Raw genomic sequence first — 16,702 nt, 5'->3', positions numbered from 1 at the left:
ATTGTTTCATTTCTCGAACGCTTCATTCCCCTCAATCAAATCCTCAATGTAACCTTTAAACTCTCCGTAAAGAGCCTCATACTCCGCGTTGTACGAAGGATCGAAAATTTTTCCTTCCGGATTTTCTTTAAACAAGAATTCCGCTAGATAGTCCACCGGATCGTCAGGTTTCAAAGTAGCAACCTCAATCAATCCTTTGGTCAGGACCGGAAAGACAAACTTCATGAGGTAGTGGCGGAGCGGTTCGCTCCGAGCAACCAAAAGCTTCTCTTCTTCCATCTGTAATTTCTCTAGAGTTTCCGACCAGTACTCCATCTTATCCTTGCGCTCTTCTTCTGCTTTTTCGATCTGTATCTGCTTGTCTAGTTCTTCTTTTTCCAGCACTAACTTTAGTGCCTTTTCTTCAAGTGTACGAAGCTCGTTTTCTTCTTCCGGAGTCAATCCGAACGACGGTGGTGGTCCTAGTGTACGACAAATCAAGTCGAATTCTTCAACGTGGTCGTCCGTCAACTCTAACAACAAAATATCTATTTCCAATTCGTCAAAGTAGTTCAAAACTGTATTATCATCAGCGTTGTTTTCTCGAAAGATTTCAAGTCTTCGGAGGAAGTTTTCTTCAGCGCTAGAAGTATCCTAAGGAAAAATTTGAGATTAAAATTACAGGCCTGCGAAACATACTTTGATTTCTTCCTCAGATCGTTTCATGACGTTTTTGGTGATGACTTCATCCGTCGCTATTAAACTGACAACGAGGTCTGGTAGGATTTTTCTTGAATCTACCACCACTACTTCTTCTTCTTCGCCTCCTTGTTCTTGGTTTTGACCAAACAACTCTTTCGCCTGAAATTCGGTTTGAGAAGGAGTTTTTAAGTTTTGAGACCAACTTGAGCAGTGATACGCGGATAGTCATCGAGGACGTAACCGCGATTTTGACAGAAGTTCTTGGATAAGTACGATTTCAACAAACCGGAGATGTAGTCATCAGGTATTTTTTCTATGCCTCCTTCCATAAAAATCTGAGTTTCTCTTATTTGTTCCAAAATTTGTTCGAGGTCTTGCTCTTCCTCCTCTTCTTCCACCATTTCGTCCTCAACTTCTTCTTCATCTTTTGATTTTTCAGGTTTCACCATACTTTCCTTCTAAAGATGTATTTGTTAGTGGTTTAGGCGACGCTAACTTCGTACCCAGATTTGGATGAAGTCTTCGAGCATCGTAGGAACCGACACGTACTTGAAGTTGTAGTAATCACACAATTTGTTAGCTAAACTAGTTTTCCCAGAACCTGGCGGTCCGTGAAGAATTATCTTCACGGGTTTTAGATTACGTTTGGTTCTGAATTCCTCCACAATTTGATTCATGTTTTCGGCTATATTCATTTCGCTTTGCCACTGCACTTGAAGGGTTTCCACTAGAAAAACTGGTTCCATGTTGAGATTCACGGTACACCTCTCAAATATTGTTTGCTAGAAAAAACTTGTGGAATGTTTCTTTTGAATGTTTATTACTGTTACGCTCATGTTTTTGTAGAGAAAAGCCTCTTCAGCAACGACATTTTTGGTTTTTCCGTCAGATAGGGTTTTACTCAAGCTCTTAACAAACTGTTTCAAGTTTGTGGGTGTTTGTTCCACCGCTAAAATGTACTGCGGCTTTGGTGGTGCAAATTCCATCAAACCATGTAAAGCTCTTTTAAACACGTAAGAGAAATTGAGTGAGGGAAGCTTACTTAGCCAAGTCGCGGATGTGAATGAAGGGAATTTTATTGTTACCAGCATCAAAAATTGGAAGAATTTCGTTGTACCACGCCATTTTGAAGTAGAACTCCAAAATGTGTTCTTCTTCTCCGTAAGTCATACCCGAGCAGAGAACGTAAGTTTTAAGTTTCTGTTTGTACTGGAAAAAACAGTTTAAAGAAAACCGATTTTTTTTTAAATAAATACTTTTTGTCCGATTTTTATGACCTCTTTTTCACAGTTGTAATGCTGCTTGTAATTGGGATGGGGCCTCCGCTTCCTGTAGTCAATTTCCGAAAAAGGAAGACTTGGATCGTTCTAAAGTTTTGAAAATATAAGAGCAAATATTTATAAAAACGTAAAAATTTACAGGATCCAGCGGTTTTGTTAATCCCCACGTCATAAAAAGAGAAATAAGAATGAACGTCTTTGTCTCATGAAAATTTTCATACGTTTTCGGCCCCACAGCCTGCAGTTGATCGAGTTCCTCTGTAATAAGAGACAAAGTTTTAAGCGCGTTGCGTATTTCACTTGACTTGTTGGAAATATCGTAAATTATGTAACCACATTTTAACACTTCTTCTCGAAACTCTTCGCTGTCTTCTTTTATAATGCCAAGTATATCTTCGGAAGGGGTTTTATAGGGATCGCTCAAAGTCCCAATAAATTCGTATCTTTCCGAAGGTCCCCTTTCAATAGGCTGCTGCGGCCCTTCTGCTCCTTCTGCTTCTTCACCGGCTTGTTCGTCGGCATCATCCGCTCCCAAAATTTTAGTCGCGCCATGGATTTGGTCAGAAATGTACTATAGAACGATTAGAAAGGTTCTAAAGTTAATAAAAAGGTCTTACAGCTGCTATATATTTTGAATTGTAGTTATCGACGTGGTTAATGAAGACTTTATTTGGTTTGTACACAGATGGTTTTTCTTCTGATTCGTTTTCATCTTCAGAAATTTCTGTTAGCACGTTTTTTGACATTGTCGTTTTTATAAAAGCAACAATAATGAACGGTAACTACGTTAATAATAATAAACAAGTACAACAAAAATGATACAATTGTATTTAAATACTTGTAATCTACGGTCGAGTAGCTGGTCTTTTTATTTATTGTAAAAAAGAAAATTTTAGAATCAACGCGTTTCCCGCGGAACTTTTTGAAATATAAGAATTAAATCTAGTGGAATTTGAATTTATTTCACCTTGACAGTGACAGCTGGCATGATATAACCTATATTTTTTGTAGGTTATTTGAACTTTTTTATTTTAGAATGGTGTAAGAAACTTTGCAAATTTTGATTGATTTACATAAATGGCGTTATATAGGAGATGTTTAAAGTTCTACCCTGTTTTCAGTAAACATTTTATTACTTTCCGATGGTCTACCAGTTATTCGCAAAGGTTGTAACAAACTTGTTTCTTTAGGAAATAGCGTTATTTTTTCAGGTGTTCATATTTAGTTAATAAAACACTCAAACATAGTACAGCTTTAGGGAAATGTCTACCTCAATTACACACAAGTTTAGTAAATTTAAAAAGAAGAAAAATAGGTGAAGAAAAGGTTACTTTATCAATTTTTCAAGACATTCCTGCTAAATCATTAAACTTGTAGAAGGCGCACCGCGTTTTGGAGTTCCCAAAAATGAAAGGCGAGATCGTGGAGGTATGGAAAGACATAACTGTAGGTGAACTGGCTCAAGTTCTTGGCAAAGATGTCAATTATGTTAAGGATATATTCTTAAATGAAGTGAAGTCTGCTCAGACTGTCATCAGTGATATGAAGTATCTCCAACAAGGAATAAGACGGAGTGGCCACCGCATGAAAATCATAGCCAAACCTTCAGACAACAATGGAAAAGAAACTATAGAGAAAGATGTTTTTCCAAGACCTCCTCCAGCCAAATCAGAACTCAAAAGTCGCCCCCCTGTTGTTACAGTGATGGGACACGTCGACCACGGCAAGACCACATTACTGGACGCTCTAAGACACTCCAGTGTTGTTGAACAGGAATTTGGAGGCATCACTCAACACATTGGGGCGTTTTCTGTAGTATTAGATTCTGGTGCTAAAATAACGTTTCTTGACACTCCAGGACACGCTGCCTTCACTGCCATGAGACAAAGAGGTGCTCATGCTACAGATATAGTAGTACTAGTGGTGGCTGCAGATGATGGAGTCATGGAACAAACTTTGGAGTCCATCAGAATGGCAAGAGAAGCAAAAGGTAGTCGTAATACAAAAGAATGAAAATTAAGTACTGAAATTAGTTTTTCGCAGTCCCGATTTTGGTGGCAATTAATAAAATTGACTCTCCTAAGGCTGATGTGGAAAGAACTGAACAAATGTTGGTCCAGGCTGGAATTCAGGTGGAGAAACTCGGTGGCGACGTACAAGCGATTCCTGTATCTGCTTTGAAGAAACAGAATTTACATTTATTAACTGAAGCGTTAGTTTTACAAGCTGAACTCCTTGAAATTGGGGCAGATCCCAAAGGACCCGTTGAAGCTGTGGTTATAGAGAGCAAAGTGGATCCACACAGAGGCAAACTTTGCACTATTATCGTACAAAGAGGTACCAAATTGACGTTATTTTCTTTCCATCATCCTCTTTATTTTCAGGGACTCTGAAGAAAGGCGATATTTTGGTAGCAGGGACGTCTTTATGTAAAGTTCGATTAATTCACGACGCGGAAGGTCGTCCTGTGAAAGAAGTTTCTCCTGGATACCCCGCGGAGATTGAAGGATGGAAAGATTTACCATCTCCTGGAGATTTGGTACTTGAAGTTGAGTCAGAGAAAAGAGCCCGAGATGCAATTAAATTCCGACAGGAGAAACTAGACGCGGAAAAACTAGAAGATGACGCTGTAGTTATCGCCGAAAAACAAGCTCATCACGAAAAGGAATACAAAGAAAAACTAAACTACAAAAGAAGCATCGGAAGGTACAAATTGAAAAACGAAGGTCCCCGCAAACCGGAAATTGCCAAAGGTACTGGTGCAGAGCCGCGTAGGTATTATCTACAATATTTTTTCCACAGATGGTGATTCCACTCCGGCGTTGAACATAATTTTGAAAAGCGACGTGGATGGAACCTTGGAGGCTGTTTTAAACGTACTAGATACGTACGACTCCCCAGAGTGTAAAATGGATTTAGTTCACTACGGCGTCGGAAGTGTTAGCGAAAATGATGTCGAATTTGCTCAAACGTTCAACGGTGTGATTTATGCCTTTAATACCAACTGCCATCCCAACATTCTCGAATTAGCTAAAAATGCTGGAGTTGTCATCAAATTTTTTAATGTTATTTATAAACTGGTCGATGATGTCAAAGAAGAAATAAATAAAAGACTTCCAGAGAGGGAAGAAGAGGAGATTTTGGGTGAAGCAGCGGTTTTACAACAATTTGAAATCAATCAAGGGCGAAAAAAGATCCCTGTCGCTGGTTGCCGATGCGTTAAAGGGATTCTAAGGAAGTCGGCAATGTATAAACTTGTGAGAAACGACACGGTGGTGCATATAGGTATGGTACAAAAAAGCCTTTCGTTTTTTTCTAACTGTTTTTTGTAGGTCAACTGTCTTCAATGCGACACCTGAAGGACGAGGTAGATACAATTAAAACAGATATAGAGTGCGGATTGCAATTATCTGATAAAACAATCGCTTTTCAACAAGGCGATAGAATGATTTGCTTTCAACGAAAAATGGTGCCCCAGACCACGACTTGGGATCCAGGTTTTTAGTTCAATAAAACAAAGTTCCAATTAAAATATTTATTTACAACCTATTTACACTAATAAAATAAATAACTGCTATTATAAATTACTTCGGCGCCATTTGTTGCAACAAAGTCATCAACTTATGGAACCTATTCCTCACATCAACAACTGATCGGTTTTGCAAAACTTCTGAAACACGTCTAAACGTCTCGTCGTTGTTACTACTTTGACGGAACGCTTGTAAAATAATTTTATCTTCTTCCCTAGTCCACGTCGCGCCTTTTGAATGCAGAATCCCCAAATTTACAATATCGTTAGAATCATCGCCGTCGGTATTCGTGACATCTTGCGAAGACTCGAAAAATTCAGGTCCACTTCCAGATTCGCCACTATGGTCTGAGCTCACTTTCAACTCTACAAATTCTGCAGGTTCAGTGTAATCAATTTCCGACTCTTCAGCTAATCTTTTGAGTTGCCCGGACGTCGAACCTGGTTTAAGTTCAGTCTTCTTTGGGGGCGTTTTTTTCTTATTTTGCCGCTTTGGCGAGGTTTTAGGAACGGGTTTTGGTTTGGTTTTGGGCTCTTTGGCTTTGACTGTTTTCGGTTTATCGCGATCTTTTTTGCGTGGTTTCTGCGGCTTTGTTTGTTTCTGGTTCTTTTTCTTACTTTCGTCGTCGTCGCTTTCATTGCTATGCCTTACCTAAAATAAAAGGTAAAGTGGGGTGTGGTTAAAGTACCAGCTTACTTCTTCATGCGGTTGGGTGTCTTTATTAGGGGATGATTTATTGGGACTGGAATCAGAGCGTTTGCGCTGAGTCGCTGATAATCGTTTAGTGTGGTCTTTCTCTGGGTTTGTAAGGAAGGAAACTGTTCCAGGTCTCAGCGCTTTCCCTGTCTGGAAATAAATCTTTCCTTGGATGAACTGGAATACAAAAGGTAAAAAACAGCGCTTTTAGTCAACAGGAGGTTACCTTTATCCCACAATTTTTGCAATGTTGTGTTCTTGACTTGAACCGGAGATTTTCAACGTTGTGACATAAACATATACAATTTGCGCCTCCATAAGGATCTTCAGTCTCGGGCAGAACCACAGTTTCGCAAATTTCTTCTCCTTGTTGCCTCGCTAATTCTTTGGAAATATCAATGACCTCATGAGGACCAGCTGTCAAACTAACAAAAAATTATTTGAAAATGAAGCAGCATCTTTATAAAATCCTTACAGTTTCGGGGGCCTTTCCCGCGGGAAAATTTGAAGAAACCAATCTGTCAACGCCGCGTTTCCTTTAAACAAGGGCAACACAGTCGTTTTTATACCCTCCATTGAAACATCAGAAGTTTCAGATAACTCAGTCAGACATTTTATCACTTTTTTTAGCTGTGCTGGTTGGTCTTTGAAGTAGACGTGAAGTTTTTTGATAAATCTGTTCATGTCTTTCATTATAAAATACGGCATAAGTTGCCCAACTTTGTGGGCTTGAATGTCAGTCAAAAACAAGGAAAACTCCTCTGATAATTCTTGGTACTTTGGTGATAAGATGGATTGCACATTTTTGTACAGCTCCACGAATTCGCCGCTGCTTTCATCATAGTGCCCCAAGATATCTATCAATTTATCGTAATCTTCAGCGGTGAGAGTCTGTCGGAGCTTGTCGAAAAAAGCATCTGCAAAATCTACACAAAGAATTAACAATTTGAGGAATTTAACACAAGTCGTACTTTCTTCTTTTTGGGTTTGCGTTTCCAAGCTATCTGGAGTTGCCATGACAAGATTGGCCACGAATTCGCGACGCATTTTCGTCCGTTTTTTCTCAGCTCCTGATGGTTCTTTCTTGGTCACACTTTTAACAGTGGAACTCGCCACCATTAACTCATGAATATCCTCAGGGTTGTCCTACAGCAACTGATTAATAGAAATACTAGAAAGAAAAACTGTACCTTTTCTGTGGACTTCGGACCATCGTTTTGATCACTTGAAGAATTTGAAAACGCGTTTATGCTTTCAAAATTCCGTTTCACTTGCTCCACTGCTTGAGGTTTATGAAATTCAATATTAAAACTGGTGATATTTTTAAAAGTCAACTGTTCCGTATTACTGGCCTCGGTATTTTCTTTTGCATTGCTTGTACTTGTATCCGAGTCATTTTTCACCGGTGTCCCACCAAGGCTAGGCATATCAGGTAACATGTTTAATAGATAATTGGCCTGCTTCGTCGCTTTTACATGGGACCTCAAATTATTAGTCTCCAGGGTGTTCTTTACTTTTCTTCTTTTTCTTTGCGAGCAAACCGCATCGGGGGCACACGGCCCGTTGGGTGCAAGTCTTCGATTAGCAACAATTTTTTTGGAAAATTTCACATTGTATGGAGCAGGCACATTCACCTTAGTTACAGGTTTAAACAAGAGGTGATTCCCAGACACAAATATTACTTGACTTTGTTTCTTATTATCATAATTACAGGGACATTGGGTGCTGGTTTTGCCCTGGAAAGATTTAAATCCGTTGATAAATATAACCAACAAACTGACAAACGTCAGCGGTGAACAACTACTGGCGCGCAAGCAAACTACGGTAGCTCAAAGTGAACATTTGAAACGACAATAATGATTATTATACGACGACAAAATTATTGAAAATAAAGATGTTGTGCAACTAGCTGGTTTTTTAACGTTGAAAGAATTATTATAAACAGAATTGTCAGAAAATTTTAGAGTAGGTAAAAATAAATATAGTTAGTAGTTCAAATTGCTCGACTTGTTGATACTTCGCGGGAAGTTCCATTCCTGTCTCTCGAGAAATTATTCAATATCTTTCTCTCGAGAAGAATGGAGAACTTCCCGCCTCGGCCTGTAATCTACTACAGCAAAATCTCTCTAAACAGACACTCTCCTAAGCACAGTGTTCTTTTGCCACCAAGTAGATACTTTGTTAATAAAAAGTTCCCTCTTTAACGGACAAAAACCTTAGAACCGTTGCTGTTGCTGGAAGATTTCACTGTATTTTATCACTATAGTCAGAATTTTATACCTTTGGTTTAACTCCGCCTACCTTTTGAGCCAATTGAATTTTAGCTGAAAGTCTGATTTACTCTGCAACATTTTGATAGTTCGTTGATATTTGCGAGAAGCCGGGGTAGAAATATCCAAACATTAGAAGACGAAACACCATCAAAATCGACGAAGGTTTCACGATTAATTGAATTCCCGCAAAACTGCAAATCTTCTTGACACGTGTGACACTTTAATTGTCAGATTTTTTATTATGTTGGGTAAAGGAAGCTAGCCATTCCTTGATTCAACAAATTTAAATCGTCATTTGTTCATGTGGGTGGGGTTAAACTAAAGTTACAAAATTCCGACTATAATTATCAAAAACTTGCCGCTTTTTCCGGATGAATAAAATTCCTCCACAATAACGGGAGCACCTCATAACTCCTCTTATTAGGAGGAACTACGTCTTTGCTTTCCACAGGCGTCACGTAATGTACAGTCGGTGGCGCCCGTTTATTTCTAAAAAAAAATTTAATTGGGTTTTCTTCAGAGTTTGGGCTTTTTTGACCCCTTATATGCCGGATAATTTTTCGATGAGGTACGTGTGGCATTAATGTCATATTCATAAATTGGCAAACCAATTGCATATTTAACTTTTTGTTGTGTATTAAAAAAAACTTATCTTGCTTTAAAACTGGGAGAGATTGTTCAAAAAATAAAGCGATCAAACTGGAAAAAGAATTAGTATCTGCGCTCTACGAATTTACATAAATTTACCTGTCTTCTCCAGGCGTAAAATAGTGGTACGCTGTTCTAGTGACCTCTACTGACCTAAATGGGATTCTTGGAAGTAAATTGGGATAAATAAAAACTTCGCTATTTGCAACGGTTTTCATTAAAAGTGGGGAAAATGAGACGATGTACTCTGTTCTCGCGCGTCTTGCATTAGTCCTGTTAAACGTACCGATAAATTTTAAAACTACTAATTAAAAAAAAATCTTACGATTCACAAATAACTTTCTCCACGTGCCTAAAATAAATAAGTTATTGAACGAAAAAACGCTACAAAGTAATGCTAAAATACCGTTTGTGTTCTGTTACTTCCCGGCTTCCAGTCAAAAATAATTGTTGCCAATTTTCAATTAATTTAACTGCAGGTTGTAAATTTAGCGCATGATATATTGAATATTCTTTGTCCTGAGAATGTACAACTATATCGTCCTAGAATAATAATTTTTTATTACATATTTATTGCAAACTAAATTTTATCTTACTATCATATCTTTAAACTCCTCCGCCATATCACCGTATTCTGGATGCTCATAAGACAACAGAAAATTTTGTGTTAACATTTGCACATGTTGCCTCATTTGTTGCGCCAATATCTGAATTTGGGTCTTTCTTATGGTAATATTTGGATCATTTTCTGATTCTATGCTATCATTCTGCACGTCCTGCTCATTTTCTATCGTATTTTCGGCGTGTTTTTCGTTCTCCTTGTTTGATTCATAAATATCTGCATATTCAAATAATTCCGCAATTAAACAATTTAATTCTTTTCTAGAAACTGTTACAGCTCTATCAGCTCTTAATTCTTCTCTATCGACTGAAAAAAAAAGTAATTGCTTTGTCGTAATAAAAACACAACTTTACCCTTGTCAATTTCTTCATCTGCTAAAACATTATACTCAGGATCGTGCTCTTCGTCTTCTCCCGCTTTGGTAACTTCATCTAAAGGTCTAGTAAATGTCTTCAAGAACTCCTTCCAGACGTCATCATCACAGTCCATATCATACATATCAGTAGTTATATCAGGGGGCATAAAAGCCTCCTCTATCACTTCTAAAGGGGTGTGACTTAGGCTGAATTTGGACCTGGTGCGCTTCGCAATATTTGCCTCTTCGTCGCCCTTAGTGCTGCAAAACGACACATCCAAAGATGTGTCAAAAGACGAATTTCTACTCGCGTTTTCTGGAACGTATTCATCTCCAGAAGAGTCCTCTTGGAGATCTTCAGTGAAGAGTCTCTGAACTTCTGAAACGGTTTTTGGTGGTGGCATCCATGGTACGATTTTTTGTGGCGTGCTTGAAGACAACAGTTCCCTAGAAAACAAGTCAGCATGGAGGCTCAATGACACAAAAAGCATACTTTGTCTTAGCTCTTGTGTATTTGGGCTCATATGTAGGCGGCTCATCGTTACCCTCCGGATTTTCCGCATGTCTAACCAAAGCCAAAACATGCTCATTGGTTACAACTTCCTTGAGAATGTTCTTTACATGTTTAGCTGTTAAGTTAGCTTTGGCAGCTTTTTCTTCTAGATTTTCCTCAATGTCTTTCTCCACAGATTCGATAATCTTTTTGTCGCTTTCGTCTAGTTGCTTTTTGGTTCTCTTTTTGAGTCGGGGTCTTTCTATGACGATTTGGAGACCATTATCGGAGTTTTCGTCGCCTGAATTGGTTTCCATGATTCTAAAAAAAAACGCTTTTATGTTTATTTGTTAGTTGAGACTCGACACAGTTATGGCTAAAGAACATATGCAATTACGCGTTTTGCCACTTTTGGAACTTTCAAAAATATAACCTTTCAAAACATAACCTATACGCGATTCCAACAGAGCATGCGCAGCAAACGTCGCTTTACCATTGGATCGTTCCACAGAGCGTACTTTTAAATTGCGTTTTCTGAAAATTGTCATGAAGGGAAATCGAATTTCTCTGACTAGTCCGGTAAAGACTTTGCAAGACAGTTTTATTTTATTTGCATGGCAACAACATGTTTGGAAGTCAGCAGTCAACAAATTGACCAACTTCATTTTTGACATTTTTGTATTGCTGAACTGATTTTTGTATTTTAAAATAATAAATAATTTTTGCTTTTGGCTCCACTAAATTAATAGTTTTTCTATAAAAATGTTCCGGATGAAGATGTTGGCGCTTTGTTGTGAATGGTAATACAGAAATCTGTAATCAAACGTCAGAAAAGATACATGGTGTTCGACAATGACAGATGTAAAACGAAAACAATTTGGTGGAAATCTCTCTTGCGTTATCAGTAAGAAATTATTCTAAATATTTCTTAAGTTTAAATAATAAAATACACAATGGCATCGGTAAAAGTAGCTGTAAGAGTCAGGCCCTTCAACCAAAGGTAAGAAAAAAAAATCCTATGGTTCGATGCACATAGAGCAATGAACTTGTATTTTTATGTTTTAGGGAACTTGACATGGATACGAAATTAATTATTCAAATGCACGGAAAGACAACGGGAATTTTAAATTGCAAGGTAATGATAAGACGTTATCATTTTATAATTTATTGCTGTTTTAAAGGCAAACACTAGAGATGAAAGCATTAGGTATAAGGAATTCACTTTTGATCACTCTTATTGGTCACATGCGGAAGACTCTCCCAACTTCGCTTCCCAAGAAAGGGTTTATAATGATTTAGGGACTGAAGTAGTAGACTGTGCTTTTGAGGGGTACAATGCTTGCGTCTTTGCATATGGACAAACTGGCAGTGGAAAAACCTTCACGATGATGGGATCTCCGGTAATTTTTCGTTTCTTCTATGTCTAATTTTATCAATTTATCTCCAGGATAATCAAGGTCTGATTCCAAGAATATGCAAGGCTTTGTTTGATAGGATGTCAGAGAACTCCAAAAGGGGAACCACCCATCGCGTGCAAGTCAGCTATCTTGAAATTTACCAAGAAAGAGTAGCTGACTTGTTAAGAGGACGCGATAGCGGTTCTTTGAAAGTAAGAGAACACCCCAAGAAGGGCCCATATGTTCAAGGTCTCACCACTTGTTTAGTCACAAACTATGGACATATCCAAGAATGCATGAATAGGTAGTTTATTGTTGATTGTAATTTGAATGCTGACTCATCTGTTACAGAGGCAACTCCCATAGAACAACGGCCGCAACTAACATGAATGATGTTAGCAGCAGAAGTCATGCAATTTTTACTATTACTTTTGTTCAAGCAGGCTATTGCGATGGGGTCCCTAGTGAGACTGTGTCAAAGGTAGTTTTTAGTCCCCATGCCTAGGGAAGCTCATGTTTTGTTGTAGATCCACTTGGTAGATTTAGCAGGTAGTGAAAGAGCAGACGCGACTGGCGCTACCGGTCAAAGACTAAAAGAAGGTGCACATATCAATAAATCCCTCGTCACTTTAGGGTCTGTGATATCAGCTCTAGCCGAGTTGTCTGTGGATACCAGTGCACAGAGAAAATCGTTTTTTATTCCATATCGTGATTCCGTCCTGACGTGGCTCTTAAAAGACAGTTTAGGGGGAAATTCCAAGACAATTATGATTGCGACGATAAGCCCTGCTGGTACTCGTTTTTAAATTTACAAAAACGTTAATAAAGGTGATTTTTAGATTGCAATTACGGTGAAACTTTGAGCACTCTACGCTACGCTAATAGAGCTAAAAACATAATCAACAAACCGACCGTGAACGAAGATCCCAATGTGAAGTTAATTAGAGAACTGCGGAACGAAATCAGCAAATTGAAAGCTCTCATGTTCAGTGAACAGCGCACTGACATGTTGGCACAATTACATGAAAAAGAAGCGCGCGAAAAAGTGAGGATCAAAGCATAAAATAACTGTAATCCATAACGAATTGTAGGAATTAACCGAGGAATGGGCGGGGAAATGGCGCGAAGCCCAAGCAATCTTAAGGGAACAAAGAGCGCTAGGTTTGCGCAAAGCCGGACCTGGCGTCGTTCTAGATTCCGACAGGCCCCATTTAGTAGCCATTGATGACGATCCGTTGAGCACAGGAGTCACTCTATATCATTTAAAAGTAATTTTTGGATATTAAAACTATCAGAAAATCTCACTGAGTTTCTAGGAGGGACGAACGACCATAGGAACAGAAGATGCGGACGTGAAACAAGACATAGAGCTCAAAGGAGCCGGAATGGAACCCCAACATTGCACTATAACTTTTGAAAAGGGGGTTGCAACCCTCATTCCGAGTCCAGGGGCGTATGTTATGTTGAATAACGTGCTCATTGAAGCCCCCGCTAGACTTTCCCAAGGTTGCATTATTTTCCTCGGAAAAGCGCACGTTTTCCGGTAGTTTCTTCACAATCGCGTAAAATTATTTCCAACTTTACTTTTTTTAGTTTCAATGATCCCGCCGAAGCAGCAGAGTTACGCAAAGGCGAACGTACTTATAATTTATCGCGGCTAAGTTTGTTGAGTTGGTCCACACCGGATTTGGCCATATCTATGGAAAATTTGCAGCCGTAAGTTGTTATTTTCGTGAGTAAAATCCGCTCAAAAGGTGGTTTTAGTATTCAAGATGACGAGAAAAACGAGATAGAGACTCAACGGCTCAATTTAGAGAAGGAGAAGGAAGTGTTTGAAAAAGAACAGGAGGAATTTGAAAAGAAAAGACAGACTTTGGAGGCAGCGCAAGCCAAGCTGGAGGCCGAGAAAGCGTTGATGCATCAAGAACACGCTCGACAGGTAAAGTCTCTAACCCTGGGATGGAGTTTATAGAAAATTTCTAATATAAAATGCTAATTTCGGGTCATTGTTACAGACGCGGCAGCTGCAAGAAGATTGGCACCATTTAACAATCCAACAAAAACAACGAGAACTGGAATTGAAAGAAAAGGAGAAAGAGTTGATAGTCCGCCGCGAAGAACTGGAGCGTGAACGCCATAAAATATGGGGAGAAGTAAGCATGAAAGTGAATTTGATCGATTTTTGTTTTATTTTACTTTCTTAGATAAACCACGAGCTTGAACAATTGCAAGATTTTAAAAATAATGTTGTCGTTAAGTTGAATAATGCTTGCCAGTTTATTACTTCTCATGCGAATGATTTTACCTTTCCCAATCCCCAAGCCAAACGAGTTTTTCAGGTATTTTTATTTATTCTTTATTTTCAAAGTCAGCGGTTCCCAATTTTTATCGAAAAATGAATTCATTAAGATACACACTTGGGGACCACTGCCTCATTTTCTGAGACTAAACTTTTAGTTCTTCTTAAATTGAGTCCATTTTTTTCAGGAGCTAGTTCTGAAGTCTGAGAACAGCTCACTCACTGATGCCGAGTCTGATATTTTAATAGACGTTCTGAATTCTGTTAAAGGACCTCTACTGATTCAAGACATTGTTGCTCAACATGTAATAAAAGAACCTGTTTCAACAGTATCTAAAATATTCTTTCAGAGAAAGGAACTTGCTGAGCTTCAAGCCGAACTAAATAAACGCGTGGAAGCTCTTTCAGAAAGACGTAAAACTATGGAAATGCTCGATAAGAAACTCTTAGATTTAGTTGACGAACAAGTTTCGCTTGATACCACTGAAGACGCCCATCTTCAGGATCTTAAACGATCTCTTGCTTCGCGTACAAAGGAAGAGCTTGATAAGATTGAAAAGAAGAAGCAGGGGTGGGTACTTAAACGGTTGTACTTCCATAACTTTACCTTTTCAGATTGAAGCTTAACTTGAAGAAAATCAATTCTGTCGATAGTCCAAATTCCTGTGATACCAACTATACAAGTAGCTTAGAAAAAGTCAGTACTTTAAGTAGTGACACGTATCACACGGCAGCTAGTGTTTGTTCTCCGCCGTTAACAAACAACTTAGACTGTTTAATGAGCGACAGCGGTGTGGAGTTGCGACCATCACCGCGAGTTCACGACGAAAGCGACTTATCAAGCAATGAAGAGTACAAAGTAAGTCGCTTGGACTCGTTTATCTAATCAGTTAATTCGTTGATTCATAGGTAATCAGTGACTCACAGTCAACAAGTTCCATCGAGAATCATTCACCTGTTATCAGGAAAAAGAGAAAAGATATGGAGATTCTGCGCAGAATGAGTCAAAAGATATTGCAACAAAAACAAGTTATTTTGAGGAGTTTGGATGCCGGACTGCCGAAATCGCAGATCGACGCGCATATTGCTGTAAGTTCTTGCTTTCCTTTAGTACTGGTAGAAATGTAACGTGATTTTAGGTGTTACAAGAGTTACAAAAGAGATACATGTCGTTCAAGTGTGGAAGCGGATCGGTCTTGTCGCCTGCTTCCGAGCATCCATTACAGGATGCCGAAGAAAGTCCTAGTCCTGTCAAACCGATACATACAGGGTCGACCTCAGCTCTCTATTCGCCCAATTTACAAGTACATCGTTTCCCATCATTCTTTCATCGATCTATGCCTTCTATAGCAACAGGTACCGCTCTGGTTTTAACTAAAACCAACTAATCTGTTACTTCTAGAGAGCGACAGTGATGCAATTATCACAATCGCTAGTTATTGTTTGAGAGGCGCAGGAACCAAAACTCACTATGAATACGAAATACGTATTTGTACCATCGATGACCGTTGGAGCATCCTACGAAGATATAGCCGCTTCAGGGATCTTCACATTGCAATGAAAGCTCGCTATGGTGAAAAAGTAGCATCGATTCCGTTTCCTTCCAAGCAATTTTTTGCAAACAGTGAGACAGTAGCGAAATCGCGAAAGCGCCAATTAGAATTTTATTTGATAAGACTTATCGAGACCTGCAAAAACCTTCCATCATGTCCGTTAGCTTACGGTGGTCCAGTTACCAAAGCGGCCTTAATTAGCTTTTCACCGTTTTTCAGAAAGGGAGTTTTTGAAAATGGGAAATATGGGACATCTTGATTGTTTATTTTACGGTGGGATGTGCAAAGTGAACAAAAGTAGTCAAGAATTATTTATTGATTTACAGAGTAGTATTTATAACATTTTTATTTTATTTAACTAGAGGATTCATTTATCTCTTCAACATATTACGTTGAATAAAACTCACGCTTCGTAGGAGCTTGATTTTATTATAACTCATGCTTGGTTGGGTATTTAAGCTTTAAACTGTTTAGTTTCTCATTTTACGGTTGAAAGTGAACGATCTCTAGACAGGCTACTAGAAACACTAAAACGGGTGTAAAATTCAACTTCCGCGAGACTTGTTTTGATGGTGCGTTTTTTTACAGAGACCTGATATTTTTAATTCTGTGGAAAAGCGCGCTACTTATACTTAGTAAAATGTGATAATAATTGTCTAATAGTGTGATAAATTGCAATTGTATAGCATAGATTAAATCAAAAGCAATGATTATTGATCTAAGATGAGTATTATGAAATTGTTGTTCGAGATTTGTTATTATATTTTTTTTATTGTGTAAAATCTGTACAATTTCGATTTTTGTAAAAGGTTCAATAAAAGTTGTGCAAAGCAGAAGGTAATTTTACTGAAAAAAAAAACCAATTGTTTCCTACT

General features: G+C 38.5%; 4 protein-coding genes across 6 annotated transcripts; 2 read left to right on the top strand and 2 right to left on the bottom strand.

The window, feature by feature from the left end:
- Nucleotides 1-6: 6 nt before the first annotated feature.
- Nucleotides 7-2,949, bottom strand: LOC148181420 (adenylate kinase 7-like). Its single transcript, XM_088049820.1, has 11 exons — nucleotides 2,929-2,949; nucleotides 2,784-2,879; nucleotides 2,579-2,743; nucleotides 2,101-2,532; nucleotides 1,938-2,048; nucleotides 1,724-1,890; nucleotides 1,512-1,683; nucleotides 1,185-1,463; nucleotides 885-1,139; nucleotides 679-840; nucleotides 7-633 (listed from the first exon to the last, which is right to left on the bottom strand). Exons 1-11 carry the CDS (start codon nucleotides 2,947-2,949, stop codon nucleotides 7-9), a joined length of 2,487 nt encoding a protein of 828 aa, XP_087905946.1.
- On the top strand, nucleotides 2,928-5,493 carry mIF2 (mitochondrial translation initiation factor 2). The gene is made up of 7 exons (XM_088036087.1): nucleotides 2,928-3,127; nucleotides 3,173-3,287; nucleotides 3,339-3,951; nucleotides 4,005-4,298; nucleotides 4,346-4,714; nucleotides 4,764-5,246; nucleotides 5,294-5,493. The coding sequence occupies exons 1-7, from the start codon at nucleotides 3,039-3,041 to the stop codon at nucleotides 5,464-5,466; spliced, it is 2,136 nt and encodes a 711-aa protein (XP_087892213.1). The 5' UTR covers nucleotides 2,928-3,038; the 3' UTR covers nucleotides 5,467-5,493.
- On the bottom strand, nucleotides 5,482-14,971 carry mute (gon-4 like protein muscle wasted). Of its 2 annotated transcripts, none has more exons than XM_088036037.1 (14): nucleotides 14,882-14,971; nucleotides 10,579-10,899; nucleotides 10,084-10,532; nucleotides 9,705-10,036; nucleotides 9,515-9,651; nucleotides 9,434-9,460; nucleotides 9,208-9,381; nucleotides 8,820-9,159; nucleotides 7,378-7,923; nucleotides 7,159-7,333; nucleotides 6,663-7,113; nucleotides 6,414-6,612; nucleotides 6,188-6,364; nucleotides 5,482-6,142 (listed from the first exon to the last, which is right to left on the bottom strand). In XM_088036037.1, exons 2-14 carry the CDS (start codon nucleotides 10,893-10,895, stop codon nucleotides 5,546-5,548), a joined length of 3,921 nt encoding a protein of 1,306 aa, XP_087892163.1. In that variant the 5' UTR covers nucleotides 10,896-10,899; nucleotides 14,882-14,971; the 3' UTR covers nucleotides 5,482-5,545. The 2 variants fall into 2 exon arrangements, with proteins under 2 accessions (XP_087892163.1, XP_087892170.1); XM_088036044.1 differs by lacking the exon at nucleotides 14,882-14,971 and adding an exon at nucleotides 11,012-11,058.
- On the top strand, nucleotides 11,400-16,573 carry Klp98A (kinesin-like protein 98A). Of its 2 annotated transcripts, XM_088036057.1 has the most exons (19): nucleotides 11,400-11,578; nucleotides 11,644-11,713; nucleotides 11,760-11,978; nucleotides 12,026-12,279; nucleotides 12,327-12,456; nucleotides 12,503-12,767; nucleotides 12,815-13,020; nucleotides 13,067-13,243; nucleotides 13,292-13,518; nucleotides 13,569-13,691; nucleotides 13,740-13,914; nucleotides 13,991-14,128; nucleotides 14,180-14,314; nucleotides 14,463-14,579; nucleotides 14,625-14,845; nucleotides 14,890-15,133; nucleotides 15,184-15,363; nucleotides 15,414-15,630; nucleotides 15,677-16,572. In XM_088036057.1, exons 1-19 carry the CDS (start codon nucleotides 11,532-11,534, stop codon nucleotides 16,084-16,086), a joined length of 3,555 nt encoding a protein of 1,184 aa, XP_087892183.1. In that variant the 5' UTR covers nucleotides 11,400-11,531; the 3' UTR covers nucleotides 16,087-16,572. The 2 variants fall into 2 exon arrangements, with proteins under 2 accessions (XP_087892183.1, XP_087892190.1); XM_088036064.1 differs by lacking the exon at nucleotides 14,180-14,314 and having other exon boundaries at nucleotides 15,677-16,573.
- Nucleotides 16,574-16,702: the final 129 nt, after the last annotated feature.

Source organism: Gnatocerus cornutus, chromosome 1 (assembly GCF_029298725.1).
Source record: "Gnatocerus cornutus isolate USDA-ARS CGAHR chromosome 1, icGnaCorn1.1, whole genome shotgun sequence".
Lineage (NCBI taxonomy): Eukaryota > Metazoa > Arthropoda > Insecta > Coleoptera > Tenebrionidae > Gnatocerus > Gnatocerus cornutus.
Note: the sequence above shows the minus strand (reverse complement) of the source record. Positions and strands in the feature narration are given on the sequence as shown.